Consider the following 15,155-nt stretch of genomic DNA (forward strand, 5'->3'; position numbering starts at 1 on the left):
AATAAAAAACCTTCAGGTTGCTCGAGTGAGCGAGAACCTAGATTATGAAGATTTGTGCATACATCTTGATATGGACATGCCAATAGGGCCTACTGCGATAAGCTGTTGGGAGTAGGAAGGAATGAGAAATTAAGGATGAAGTTATTTATATGGAGTTTGATAGGAAAGGCACTCACTTGCTACACCCGCCATGACCCTAGAAACTGGAGAGAATGGAAATACATGGCAGAGGATTTCATGAACCATTTTCGGTTTAACACCGAAATTACTCCAGACAGGTTCGCCCCGGTGAATTTGCAGAAGAAGCCATCAGAGTCATTTCAAGAATATGCCCACCGTTGGAGGTCGGAGGCTGCCAGGACCCAGCCCCCGCTAGATGACAATAAGCTGACCAAGTACTTCATCAGGTCTCAAGAAGGAATTTACTTTAAAAACATGATGGGCATGATAGGGCAGAAGTTCCCCGAACTTGTTAAGATGGGAGACTTTTTGGAGGAGGGCATCAAATCAAGCAAGATACAATCTATGGCCGCACTACAAGCTGCCAGTAAAGCGATTCAGTTCGGTTCGATAAGCAGTGGAAAGAAGAAGAAGGAAGAAGTATCAGCAATTGTTCCCTATTACCAGTCCAGTCCACCCCACTAAAACAACTCTTACCCTATAAACACCCTTCCTTCATACCAACCTACCTATGCTCCACTATATAACACACAACCATACTATAACACCCAACCTCAATATAACACACCTTGCGCCCATATAAATCCAAATCCAACACGACCATACGCTCTAATTCAAACCACTACACGTCAAAATCGACCCACCTATGCACCCCAACCACGCCCATATTTTGAGGAAAGAGGTCCCACAAACTACACCCCGATTGCCGAGCCCTTAGCCCAATTTTTTGAAAGGCTGAGAAGAGCTTGCTTGATATACCCAGTAGAAGGGAGAATTACCTATCAACCTTCCAAGTACTTTAATGCAATCAAACAGTACGCCTACCATTCAGGTGTACCGGGGTATGATACCGAGAATTCTTTCAGGATGAAGAATGAAATTGAGTCACTGATAAAGAGTGGATCCATTCAATGCACCCCGGCTCTAGCAAATGTGAATCATAACCTGTTGCCGAATCATAGGAACCAAGGAACTAGCATGATCGCTTTGGATAAAGACTATGATCTGAAAGTTTTCCATAATTTGGAACGCCGAGGCTACAAGGGTTCCACCCCGAAGAACTTTGTTGATCATTGTATAGTTGAAACCTCCGGTGATGGTCCAGACATACCAATAATAGTGCTCAGCCGCCGTTAGGAATGATAAGGATCGGGAATACAAGACAGTTCCATGGACATACCAGCATAAAGGAAAAGGCAAGATGATGGATTTCGCCGCTACCCACGGAATGACCAGGTCAGGAAGGTGTTACGCTCCGAAGGAGGTAAGCCGAGGAAATCCAGGTAGAGAACAGATTTAATGGAGGAACATAACAGTTAAAGAATATTTCGTGGAGGAATAGTTGAAGAAAAACCCTGCACATATATCAATCATGGATCTGCTGATGAGTTCTGACAGTCGTAATGATGCTTTGATGATGGTATTAAGTGGAGTGAGTGTGCCGAGTAACACTATCAGCGAGGCATTGGCAACAACCATTGGAAAGATGGTCGAGGAAAACATGATATCCTTCCGAAGACGCAAACTTCCTGTAGAAGGTGTGGATCATAACAGAGCCATGCACATCATAGTCAAATGCGGGGATAAAGTGATGCCTCGAGTGCTTGTTGATAGAGGATCCGGAGTGACTATTTGCCCACTCTCTATCTACAAGAGTTGGGCATTCATTTTAGAGAGGTGAAGGAAATCCATGTAAGAGTGAGAGCTTTCAACGGGTCGCAGAAAGACGTCATTAGAGAAATCTACTTAGCTCTGCAGATTGAACCTGTTGTGTTCCCAATACTGTTTCAAGTAATGGACATTTCATCCTCATACAACCTGTTGTTGTGAAGGCCATGGATATATATGGCAGGGACAGTTCCGTCCACTCTCCATCAGTGTATGAAGTTCGAGTGGGGTTGCTAAGAGATTGTAATTCACGATGAATGGAGCTGGTAAGATTATATAGAATATGCTGTTTCGTTCATAGAAAGATTAGATAGGGCCGCCTTTCACGCGGTCAAGATCATGCAGACCACGAAAATAGAGAAGACTGAGCATAATCTGGGTATGCAGTCTCCATACAGATCGAATATATTAATGAGAGAGATGATGAAGTATGGGTACCGACCAAGGATCGGGCTGGGAGCCAGATCATATGGTATAAGAGAACCGATTGAGCCAAAAGGGTAGAAAGGTACAACTGGCTTAGGGTATCAACCTCCAACTAGAAATACTTACACTGGTAACTTCAGGAATAAGGCTTTTGTGCCACAGCGTGTTCCGGGTCCGGGTCAGAGCTCAGTACCAGAGGACGACATTGTAGATGGAATGAAAAGACTATTCGTAGCCATGATCAAGGAATTCCACAACAAAGTTGATATCAAGACACCGACCATTCGAGATGCCGAACCAGGAGAAGACTTGTAGAATTGGACTGCCAGCCCATCCCTGGTTTGCCAGGAGTCTTGGTAGTGTGGAATTGTAGTAATTTTTTAAAATGCACGGTCAATTGAGGTCTGAATCGTGCATGTACGTTTTTGTCAATTGCCTCTTTGAATGCTAGACATTACCCTTTTAATGAAATAAAAGAATCACTTTTCTTAAAATAATCGCAAATTCATTTATTGCTTTATTTATTCTTAGTTTTTCTTTTCGGTAATCAAATCGATAAAAACCCGCATTCCGCGATTATGACATATAACGAAAGCCTCGAGCAAAATGACCTAGACTACGAGAAGTACGACGAGAGCATGATACCTGATAACCTCCTGCAAGAGATCGAGCATATAGAATTCCAGAAAAAGCCTAACCTTGAAGAAAAAGAAGTAATCAACTTGGGAAGTGAAGAAGACGTGAAAGAAACTCGAATCAACATCCATTTAGAAGCAGAACAAAAAGAAGAACTGGTCGAGCTCCTTCAACAATACATCGATGTGTTCGCATGGTCATATGACGATATGCCCGGAGTGAGTACCGACATTGTCTTGCATCGATTGCCCACCGATCCTGCCAGACCTCCAGTTAAACAAAAACCCAGAAAGTTTAAGCTGGATTTGAGTTTGAGGATAAAAGAAGAAGTCACTAAATAGATAAAGGAAAATGTGGTGAGAGTCACTAGTTATCCCACATGGTTGGAAAACATCATACTAGTGCCAAAGAAAGATGAGAAGATCAGGATATGTATGGATTATAGAGATCTTAACAAGGCCAGTCTGAAGGGCGATTTCCCTTTACCAAACATTTATATCCTTATCGACAATTGTGTGAAGCATTAGCACACACCACACACCAGAAGTTGAGACATTGCATGTCGGCATACACTACACATCTAATATCTCGACTCGACCCGCTCAAGTATATCTTCCGGAAGCTGATGCCTACAGGAAAGTTGGCCAAATAGAAAATTCTTCTCAGGGAGTTTGATATTGTGTACATAACGCAGGAGGTTATCAAGGGACACGCATTAGCCGACCACCTTGCATAGAACCCAGTGGACAAGGACTACAAGCCAGTCACTACATACCTTTCTATTGAAGAAGTGTTGTTCGTCGGGGAAGATATCGCAGAGTCGTACCGAGTATGGAGAATGTTTTTCGACGAAGCAAATAATTTCAAAGGAGTGGGGACTAGGGTTGTCTTAATATCGAAATCAGGACAACATTACCCGGCTTCAGCAAAGATAATGTTCCCTTACACATATAATATGGCTGAGTATGAAGCATGCATCCTTGGGATTATGATGGCAGTCGACATGATCATCAAGGAGCTTCTACTCATAGGAGATTCTGATTTATTGATACAAAAAGTTCAAGGTGAATGGACCACCAAGAATGTCAAGATCCTTCCGTACCTGCATTGCATGAAAGAGTTGTGCAAGAAGTTCACCAAGATCGAGTTCAAACATATTCCCAGAATCCAGAACGAGTTTGCTGGCGCTCTCGCAACCTTGTCATCCATTATCCAGCATCCAGATAAGAATTACATCGACCATATTCAGATAGAGGTTTGGGATCAGCATGCATACTATTTCCATGTAGATGAAGGGCCATACGGTAAGCCATGGTACTATGGCATTAAAATATTCTTTGAAACAAAAGGTTATCCAGAGAATGCCACCAATGATCATAAGAGAGCATTCATAAAGTTAGCTAATCACGTTTTCCTTAACAGGTTTTCCTGTACAGGAGGATCCTAGACTTGGGTCTATTAAGGTGTGTAGATGCTGCTGAAGCAACCAGATGGCTAGAAGAAATACATGCAAGAACATGCGAACCTCATATGAATGGCTTCACTTTGGCCAAAAGGATTTTAAGAGCCGGATACTTTTGGATGACCATGGAAAGTGATAGTACCCGTTAAGTGCAAAAGTGTCACCAGTGCCAGATTCACGGGGATTTCATCTGAGTTCCACCTAACGAGCTGAATGTAATGGGTTCTCCTTGGCCGTTCGCCACTTGGGACATGGATGTGATTGGACCTATAGAGCCTACCGCATCAAATGGACACCATTATTTTCCTGGTATCCATTGATTACTTCACCAAATGAGTTGAAGCCTCTACATACAAGGTTCTCACAAAGAAAGTGGTAGCAAATATCGTCTGTAACAACATAGTCTACCGATTCGAGATACCAGAGTAGATCATCACCGACAATGTAGCCAATCTCAACAGTGGTCTCATGAGAGAGATTAGCGAGAAGTTCAGAATAGTCCATCATAATTCCACAGTCTACAGGATGCAAATGAATGGAGCAGTTGAAGCAGCCAATAAAAACATCAAAAGGATATTACGAAAGATATTTGACAATCATAGGCAATGGTACGAGAAATTATCCTTCGCCTTGTTGGGTTATCGGAAGACCATAAGAACATACACCGGGGAAATGCCATACTTGTTGGTATATGGCACCGAAGTTGTGATACCCACAGAGGTCGAGATACCATCCTTGAGGGTCATTCAAGAAGCTAAGTTAGACGACGCAGAATGGATACGGGTCAGGAAGGAGTAACTCATGATCATTGACAAAAAGGGAATGGACGTAGTATGCCACTGCCAGCTGTATCAAAATAGGATGGCCAGTGCATTCAACAAGAAAGTAAAACCTCGGCAATTTGCACCAAGGCAATTGATTTTGAAGAAAATATTCCTTCATCAAGAAGAAGCCAAGGGAAAGTTTGCACAGAATTGGCAAGGTCCTTATGTGGTCCATCGAGTATTATCGGGAGGATCACTGATCTTAGCAGAAATGGACAAAAGAGTTAGCACAAATCCCATCAACTCAGATGCAATAAAGAGATACTATATTTGAAGACAGTAGAATTAGGGTTTGGTTGTAATAGAACTACCCTCGACTTGACTTCCTACGACGGGATACGTACGCAACCCACTTAGAGTCCGTCTCCCTCCCCTTTTGTAATAGAAAACCCAAAAATCATTTCTATATACTCGAAACTACGCCACGATTTGATTTCCTTTGGTAGGATTATGTAGGCAATCCTCATCGTATTCAGTCATCTATTCTAATTGAACTATATTCTGGCCTGATTCCATTTGGATACATAGGCAGTCTAAGTCAGACTCAGCCATTTCATTTTCAAATTCTTATCACTTTGCATATATTGTAATTGAACTACGTTTTGACCTGATTCCATTTGGATACGTAGGCTGCTCGAGTCAGGTTCTGTCACCATCTTGATTCAGCTATCATTTTATAACCCTCGAACTATGTTTAGACCTGATTCCATTCGAATACATAGGCAACCTGAAAAGGTTCAGTCATAACCCTAGGAAATGCTTTGTAATGCATTTGTTTAGATTAGACCGCAATCGCAACAACAAGAAGCTACGTCAATAGGGGCATCTCCAGAATTCGACATCAACAGGTGAAGTCATCCAGAAACAACGTTCGCATCGAGGGGAATTTCTAAACATGTCATAATTCAGAACGACAACATTTGCCATAAAAAGGAAGAATTTTCAAAATGTTTTCTAAGAACTATCATTCCACTTATCGAACTTCGTGGCATAATCTCACAAAACCCGGAGCAAAGCCAGGACTACTGTCAGCACAAACCAACCCCCCTCCCCCCCTGCTAAGAATATTTTTTTGAACGCAAGACCGTCAGGAGACGAAGAATGCTGGGGCACACATGGAGAAATGACAGACCTGCTATTCTCTCATGAACCCTTATCTCTCTTTCATTATTTAGTTCATTTCCTCATATGACTAAGGACTAACTCCAAATTCTCTACAGGTATTCTGGAACCAAGTCTCTGACATGATCGAAGCACATTGTAAATAGCAAACCGCCTGCTCAACCAAGCGAATCACCTTGCATATAGCGAGCCGCCGACTCCGCCAATCGAAGCTGTGTATATAGCAAAGCGTCTGCTTAACCAAGAAGAGCGTCTTGTATATAGCGAGCCGTCGGCCCCGCCCATCAATGTTGTGTGTATAGAAAATCGTTTGCTCAACCAATTGGAGCGTCCTATACAAATAGAGATGTTGGCTTTACCAATCAAAGCCTTGTACATAGCAAACTGTTCGCTTCACCAACTGGAGCACTTCGCACAGATCGCACTGTCACTCCACCATATCAGAGATTACAAGAAGATAGTTGCAAACTTTGTCGCCAACTTCGCCAATCGAAGGAGGAACCGTCCGATCCCGCCATACATTTTGTCGATCAACAGTCACAATTTAGTTTCAGAGTCAAGAGAATCTCTTGGGCATGCTCCTTATTTCTTTGTTTTATCTTGAATGTTTTGACGTTTTCTTCATGCAACTTACAGATACTTTACATTTTAATTCAACTCCCATCGTGCGGAGATACACTTTACATTTCAAGTCAACTACTCCCATCGTACGGAGATACACTACAAGTTAGCTAATCCCATCGCGTGGAGATACTCCCATCATGCATAGATATTTTTACATTTTAAGTCAACTACTCCCATTGCGCAGAGATACTCCGATCATGAGGAGACTTAAATCTCCGACAACTACGAAACTATACACAAACCGGCTAATAATCAAGTCAAATTCAAGTATCATGTTGCTGTGATCCCAAATAACGACTAGCCGGCAGCCAGGATCATCATTCCTGCATCATTTAAATTACATCTTGACATATCTGCATTACGATATATGGGTATATGTATATTTTGTTTTTGCAGGATCGAACATTGCGATGTGGAACTTCTCCTAAGCAGCAAACCAAGCTACAATGCTATGAGGGATAACAAACTCATAAGTGGGTAGAGTATCCAAACTCAAACTCAAAATACAATTAGCAAAACTCTAAATCATCAAATCTTTCAAATCTCATAATCAAGCCGCAATTCAGAGCTATCTTGGGTACCAAAATCTCCTCGTCTTGCAGTATCGTCATAATACGATACTGGGGTAATTCCTGCAAGCATCGCCTTCTCCAAATCATCATTCCAGAACTACATGAGGCCTGATCCTCGTTAATCCCGAGGTATGTAAGCGATTCAAAGCAAGAATTCGGCCCCAATTTCCCCAATTTTCTCAAACTTCCCAGAAACATTCCTTAAATCTTTCCTTAATTCTACAATATGTGCCTAAAGTCGGGACAAAATTGGTCTTGGTTCAATTTCTTTGCCTGAAAAGTCTTTTATCGTCTCCGGTCAAAGATGGGCAACTGTTGACGACCAACTTTGACATACTTAACAATTTGCAATAAACGTGTTGAAAATATTTTCTAATAAATAAAATTATTTTTGCATAAATTAATAATGAATAATGTCAAAATTAATAATTTAGCATTATATAATTATAACATATATTACCCTTATTATTTTGAAACTATTAAAGTAACCCATATATTTTATTTAAAAAATAACTCTTTAATTTTATTTAATCAGCCTACTATTTTAAATAATTCGAAATTAACATCATAATTTAAGAAATAAAGTATTTTTATAAATTAATAATTAATTATAGTAATTAGTAGTGTATTTGATGATCATAATTAATTGACCATCTTTTAAAATGAAATTAGCCCAATACATAGGCCCAATCGCCATCTGACCTAGTCCGAACAACCCCTCCAATCCAAATTGGCAATCCACGACACTCCCTATGAGCCAATAGCATTATGCCATGTCGCTCGTCCCACTCACTTACAAAACAAACACATTTAATCTTGACTGTCGATCCATGCCATCAACGGACTAGATTTATTCTTGTTTTTTCCCTTATTTTAAAAACACTATCATATTTTATTTCAACCGTTGGATTACAAGAATCCAATGGCCACCATTTTTCCTCATTGAACCCTTCTAATAATTCTAAATCTCCAATTAATCAGAGCCGTTGATCAAAAGATCCAACGGCTCCCGTTCCATCTCTCACTTTTAACCACGGAAAGCCAACCCCTAATTATCAAAACCCTAAATCATTTCCACCCAACCCAACCGCCTCATTTCCCCTTCGGCTCTCTACTCTCCCTTCTGCCCTAACCCATCAATCTCTGTAATTAACAAAAATTTGTGCAAGGTCATCTCAATCAAAGCCTGAACACCCAATTTGTTTCCTATACCCGCGAATCAAGCTGATTTCACCATTTTAATCACTGTAATTCGAAATCCCAAATCTGAAACCCTAACCCAAAAGTGAAACTTCAAATCGTCTGAATCACTGTTGTGATATTTCAAGTCCATGGCATGCATGACCATTTCTTCAACATCATCATCATTATTCTTTGTCCAGAGGTCAAACATAGTGACCTATGGACATTGGCTTTTTGTCCGATGGTTTCTTGCCTGCAACGGCCATTCCCTACTCAGGTAACTCTTCCCACAATTTTCCCCTCTGATTTCTTTGATTTTCACTAGATTTTTCTTGCATCATATAGAAATCGTCACTCTCCAATACCATTGTTTGAATCCGCTGAAACCTTAGGGTTTCAAGGCATGATAAATTGGAGCCTTTAATGTTCTCACCTAACACGACCTAACAATAGAAACAATCACCAACTACACTAAATATTCTGAAAATCTAATACACAGTAGCATTAAAAATCAAGTCTAGGGTTTTTATTTGATTTCTGATTTCTCTTCTTCTTTTAGGTTCCGAGTTTACTCACTTATTGGAGTTTAAGTCTGTGGTTCCTAAATGGCTAAAAAGAGTCTTTGTTTGGTTGTTGCTCAAAGGAAGGTTAGTGTACTTCGACCCTTTATCTCTTTTAATTATTCGAATTAAAATCATGACTCTCTGTTATTCTCTATTGATTGTTTTTGTTTGTGATGTGTTATTATTGGTGTGTGTTTGATAATCATGATTTGTGTATGAAACAACTGTTTCCTTAATAATCCGAAATCAAAAGAATTTTAATCGATCACCTTTGTAATCCTAATGAATATGTCTCTGAGTTGAATAATCTATGTGTTGTTGAACTTCTGTAATTAACAAAGAACCTTAATGATTCTTTACACTCGTTTTGACTTTAAAATTTCCTGATGATTTTGCTATGGTTCTCATGTTTGCTATGTTGATCTTCACCTTAGTGTTACTTGTTGATTTGTATCATACACTTGAGGTTGTTTGTCTGATAAAACAAAACTAAAATAGATATGAACACTTAAGGTTAAATATAGGACTGTCATTTTAGTTGAAGCATATCAGTTTAAGTTGTTTGGATTGCTTTCTCTCTTCCAATGTGCTTATGTGATTCTGTAACTCTTGAAAGATCATTGCAATAATTTTCTGTTAACCTTCATGACTGCTTGATCACATCTGTGAGTTTCACAATATAAGTATGTCTTGAAAATATGAAATTAAGCTCTAATGGATCTCTACAATTAGTCTTATATGTGTTCTATCATCATAGCCTAAGTTATGTCCCTGATTGTCCTTAAGAGCTTGATATCTGCTATATTTCTGCATTCTCTCTTGGTTGTGCCATGCTGCTAACACATCTGAAACTGAACTTTATCATGACTAAGTTATTACCCTTAACATGTACCATGCCTAACTAATGTGAAACAATTCATTGTTCTGAACCCCTGTAGTTAGCATGTTGGTATGATCCTATGCTATTTGATACTCAACCATGTTTAAAATGTTGCAATCTTGTAAGACCATCTCATGTGTGTGTCTGTATGTCTTCCATGCTTATGCTTGTGCTTCCATTATCACTGATCCTTGCTAAGCTTACACAAGTTAACTGTGACTCGCCTATAGACTTAAGAGAAACTTCCTGATGTTTATCTGCCCTATTTAAGTATAACCATATGCACTAACTCTTAATGAGCCTAGTATGAATGTGATATTCTTTAAAGATCATGTTTTTCGCTTAAGTGAGGATCAATTTGTTTGCTTAAGTATCCCTGTTAATACTATTTAGAGATTCTGAATGGAGCTGTTAACTCATATACCTAGTAAGAAATGAAGGTTTAATCTATGTGTGTGGACCTTTACTAAGTTTGAACATGGCCAAGGTATTGTGACTGCAACCGAGAACTTCTATAAGTCTGAATCTTTCAGTAGGATCAGTAAGGCTAATGTACATGTATCTTCTCTACTCCTTCAGTTATATGACTTAATTGTTTGAACTTCTGATATAACCTGTTGGTGTTCTCTTCCTTTGTTTGCACTTGTAATTGGTTTCTCTGAGTATTCTTGAGCATGTTGAAAGTGTTGACAGTGTACCACACACTTATGTTTAGATTGTGGTCTCAATGGTGTAATTTGTTGTCTCACAATAGTATTCTGTATAGTTTATGTGAGAAGTGTACATGCTTGAAGTCTGTGTTATTGTTACTATTACATTGGAAATTATTAGTGTATGCCTCATTGGCATTTAAACCTATAGGGAAGAGTAAGTGTAAGTGGTTAAGGGTATTTAGAAGTAAGATTTAGTTTGTGGTTGACATACCCTCTCTGACACAAGCATTGCTCAGGGTCCTTGAGACCCTTGTGAACTCTGAAGTGCCAGGGATCCAAAGGGTGTCTTGGCCATTAATGTGTAATGACTCGGACGGTCGTTTTGAGCTTTAGCATTTCATTTGCTGGTTTGAGACTTTGAGTAGCTTCATATTATGTATCATGACTTGCGGTATGGTTGGTTTCGGTTTTCCAGCGGTTCAGGATTGATTTGGAAGAATGATTCTCGTTTTAGAAGCTTTAAGTTGGAAAAGTTAACCAATATTTGACTTTTGGGTAAACGGACTCAGAATCAGGTTTTAATTATTCCAATAAGTTTGTATGATAATTTTAGACATTTCCACAATGTTTGGTTAAATTCCGATGAGTTTTGGATAAGATTGGTTGTATGATTGTTTTCGGTTTCGACGTCGATTTGAGAATAAAGGTTACCATATTGAGAAAATAGCCTTTGATTCGTGTTTCGACTAAACCATTATATCCACATCGTACTTTTGGAACCATAACAACTAAAATCATCAAGTTTCGATATCGTATGAGGAATTTATGGTCATTTTACTAAGAATTGGATTGCCAGATTCTTTTTAGATTAATTACGAAATTTTCACTGAATTCGTATTTAAAAATCTGCACTATTTCCAAATATTTAAACCAACATATCTCCTTCATTATAAGGTCAAATGGAGTGATTCAAAAGCCTAGCATGATTGTAATTTTACGAAAAATCCATTGGAGGCATCAAAAGTGAGTTTCGAGATCATTTGGCACAAGAAACGGGATAAAATAGCTGGGCATTTTTGGCTATTAATGTTGTTGGAGTTTTTTCTCATCTTTAAAGTTTGGGATTGGGAGAATTCAAAGATGTTCTTCAAGTTTCTTCCATGGGGTAAGGTTTAAACCATAACCTAAGTATTTACCTTTGATTCATTCCCTTGGTTTAAGCTTTAATCCATGATTTTAATTGAAACCCCATTTAATTCTTTAAATCAAGACCTAGGGTTATGTTCTAAATTTTAAAAATTGAAAATAAGTTAGAAGCATTTATTTCTTGATTCCATTTGGGGTTTTGTTCTCCTATATTAGGAGAACAACATACTCAAATTTGGTGAGTTATGGAGAAGTATTTCGGGAGATATGGGACCCAACTAGTGTGGGTTGGACTCTTGGGTTATGAACACCCAAGAACGATATTTTTGCGAATTGGTTGAACTATCGGACTCCGATTGAGTCGGTTTTCATTCGTGTGAGCTTGTATTGGTTCGGGGTTCGCTCGGGTTATCTTGGATTCCAAATCCAAGGCGGGCCTGGCGTTGACTTTTCTAACTTTTTGATTGACTTTGGTTTTTTTTAATTATACTACTAGGTTATTCACCTAGTAGCTGATATATATAATAAGTTCCAAACTGGGACAAGGTCACACTGTTCAGATAAATGAAAAATAATGGAACAAGAAAGACAATTCCTATTGCTACCAAATACAATGTAGTAGTAGCATAATGATAAATGAAAAATACTAAGATACTAATTTGAACCATCCAATTGTTGTCGACGCCAATGAATTCACACATCAGTTCTAAATTGAAACAAGCATGTTGAAATGATGGCTTCTGGCTTCTTAGGAATCTGATGTAGTGTCTTGTTTTTTGCTGTTGGGAACTAGAGTTTGGACTATTCATGCTTGCTAAGTTTGGACTTCTAGAACTGTTCAGTTGGAACTCTGCAGTGGCAGATTGATGGAGATGGACCAGCTGCAGCTTGAGTTGAGGAGCAAGGTGTTTGTAAGGCACCGTGAAAATTTTTCTAAAAACCGGGGTTCCGTGATGCCGGGGCAGGAGTATTGAACAGTGCGCTGGGGAGTTGAAGGAAAATATTGGACAGAAATAGGCATTTCTGCGGCCCATTATGCGGCCGCAAAATTATTTTGCGGACCATAGAATGGTCGCAGAGTGAGATAGTTTCTTTGGGTCATTTTGATATCATTTTCACGGTCCATTATGCGACCGCATAACCATTTCGTTGGCCGCACTCTTGTCGCACAATCAACCTTGGAGTTTTGCGGAGGGAGATTTTGCGGCGCATTATGCGACCGCAGAATAGGTATGCGGGTCGCGTAGTGACCGCAGACCCGATCAGCTCCTTACCAGTTTTGGCACCCAATTTATGCGGCCGATATGCGGACTGCATATCCATTCTGCGGTCACATATGCTAGCACATATCCTGTTCCGGGGCGTCATTTTTGGGGTTTTTAACCCCGACCCTTCTTCGTCAAAACACATGCCATAGCCCATCTTGAGCACATTTTTGATATTTTTAGAGTGAGAGAGAGTTCTTAGAGTGGGGGAGTAACCTTCAACCTATTATCCATCAATTCTTGCTCAATCATTGAGGATTAACAAAGTAAGTCTTCACCCAAAAGGTAAGAATCTATGTCCTAGCTCTCAATTTTGAAAATTTACAAAAATGGGATAATCAGAGAGATAATTATTGTGTGAAGGGGTTGTTGTCTTGCATGCATGTATTCTTGGAGTATGTGGGAAGGTTGTGAGCTAAAAATGGTGGAGAGTGGGTTGGGTAATGATGAAATCTTCCACAAAAAGGGCCTTAAAACATTGATGCACACCAAGTGTTTGATAATATGCTCAAATGAGCTAAAACATCATGACCATCTTCCTAATTTTGGTCCAACTTGTTATATTTCTAAAATAGATTGAAGTTGCTAAGAACTCCGGATCATCTTAGAGTTTAAGGGAGCTCAATTGAGGTATGTTGGCTAAACCCCCTTCTTCTTAGAATCGAATCCCACGGTGTTCATGTAATTAGTGTAAGTCCTTGATCATTATTGAATTGGCTATTCCTAATGTGGTTGTGTTTGAAGGATGTATGTTCAATATTTATTCTAAATGTTTCATCATGTCATCTTGCCTTTTGAGGATGTGTTCAAAAGGTGGAATATGTGTTAGAAATGTTAAGACTTCATGTCAAGATCGAAATAAAGGTTGTTATGCCAAATTGTATGAAAAGCCTCTTTGTGCCTAAGATTCCCAAATTGCTCATATGTGAATTTAATGTCTTGAATGGGAAGCCTTATTATTGTTGATAATGATAATGATATTTGAATGTGGAAAAGGAAACTGAACTATGAAATAGGGCCAAGTGCCAAGAATGACTTTGTAATAATGATCACTCGTGCCAATGAATCGAAAAGATATGAAAGAATTATGATGTGAGATGATTGACTAAAAGAGGTAATGTCTTGGGTGAGACAGCCTAGCCGATCGGGCCGTGATCGGATGCCATGCCGCACACATGGTGGTGACTGTGCTGAAAATGATAATTGAAATTGTGGTTATGGTTGATGTCTCAAGTGAGACGACCTAGCCGATCGGGTCGTGATCGGACTCCGTGTAAGAATACGGTGGTATTGTAAATTATGGAATATCGGCACTAAAGATCACCCAATCTAATAGCATGGGAATTGACTTGAAAACTTATGTGATCCTTAACTTGATGTTTTAATATTATTTGAAGCTCTTATTGAATTCTTGACTGTTCCCCTTGTACTATTATTCATTCTATTGAGATGGTTTTTAGCTTTATATACTAGTGCTATTCGACGGTACTAACGTCCCTTTTGCCGGGGGCGCTGCATCTTTAAAAGGATGCAGGTGGTTACATAGCAGGCAGTATTGATCAGTGATAGTGACACATCCTCTTCCCAACAGACTTGGTGAGCCCCACTTCATCCCGGGGTCACATTTTGTATCTTTTGTCCATATTATTATTACGTCTCAAGGTATAGTCAGGTCCTTATCGCCGGCACTATCATAGACTCTTTTGTATCTTTTAGAGGCTCTGTAGACACTATGCGGGTTTGTATATGGGTGTTGGGAAAGTTAAATAAGTTATGTTGTGTTTGATCACTTGTTCCACTCAAGCTATAAGAATATGTGTATTTTGAGACTTAGTAGCAAAGTAACTAATGAAATGATATAGTATTGTATGTATGAACTTCCTACTGTCTAATTAACGAAATCATGCATTTTCTTGATCATGGGTGAGTTGGGTAGAAAGTATTTAACAGGC

The 15,155-nt window shown here is 39.3% G+C and overlaps 3 protein-coding genes across 3 annotated transcripts; all 3 read left to right on the top strand.

Moving 5' to 3' along the window:
* The first annotated feature begins 222 nt into the window (after positions 1-222).
* Positions 223-645, top strand: LOC138910000 (uncharacterized). The gene has a single exon (XM_070201217.1). It carries the CDS (start codon positions 223-225, stop codon positions 643-645), a length of 423 nt encoding a protein of 140 aa, XP_070057318.1.
* Positions 646-2,852: 2,207 nt separating this feature from the next.
* On the top strand, positions 2,853-3,251 carry LOC117278858 (uncharacterized). Its single transcript, XM_033658296.1, has one exon. It carries the CDS (start codon positions 2,853-2,855, stop codon positions 3,249-3,251), a length of 399 nt encoding a protein of 132 aa, XP_033514187.1.
* A 497-nt stretch (positions 3,252-3,748) lies between these two features.
* On the top strand, positions 3,749-4,357 carry LOC138910009 (uncharacterized). The gene has a single exon (XM_070201228.1). It carries the CDS (start codon positions 3,749-3,751, stop codon positions 4,355-4,357), a length of 609 nt encoding a protein of 202 aa, XP_070057329.1.
* The last annotated feature ends 10,798 nt before the right edge of the window (positions 4,358-15,155 follow it).

Source organism: Nicotiana tomentosiformis, chromosome 1 (assembly GCF_000390325.3).
Source record: "Nicotiana tomentosiformis chromosome 1, ASM39032v3, whole genome shotgun sequence".
Lineage (NCBI taxonomy): Eukaryota > Viridiplantae > Streptophyta > Magnoliopsida > Solanales > Solanaceae > Nicotiana > Nicotiana tomentosiformis.

Coding starts and splice junctions, on each gene's coding strand:
- LOC138910000 (XM_070201217.1), top strand. CDS start 223: ATGGCAGAGGATTTCATGAACCATTTTCGGTTTAACACCGAAATTACT.
- LOC117278858 (XM_033658296.1), top strand. CDS start 2,853: ATGACATATAACGAAAGCCTCGAGCAAAATGACCTAGACTACGAGAAG.
- LOC138910009 (XM_070201228.1), top strand. CDS start 3,749: ATGTTTTTCGACGAAGCAAATAATTTCAAAGGAGTGGGGACTAGGGTT.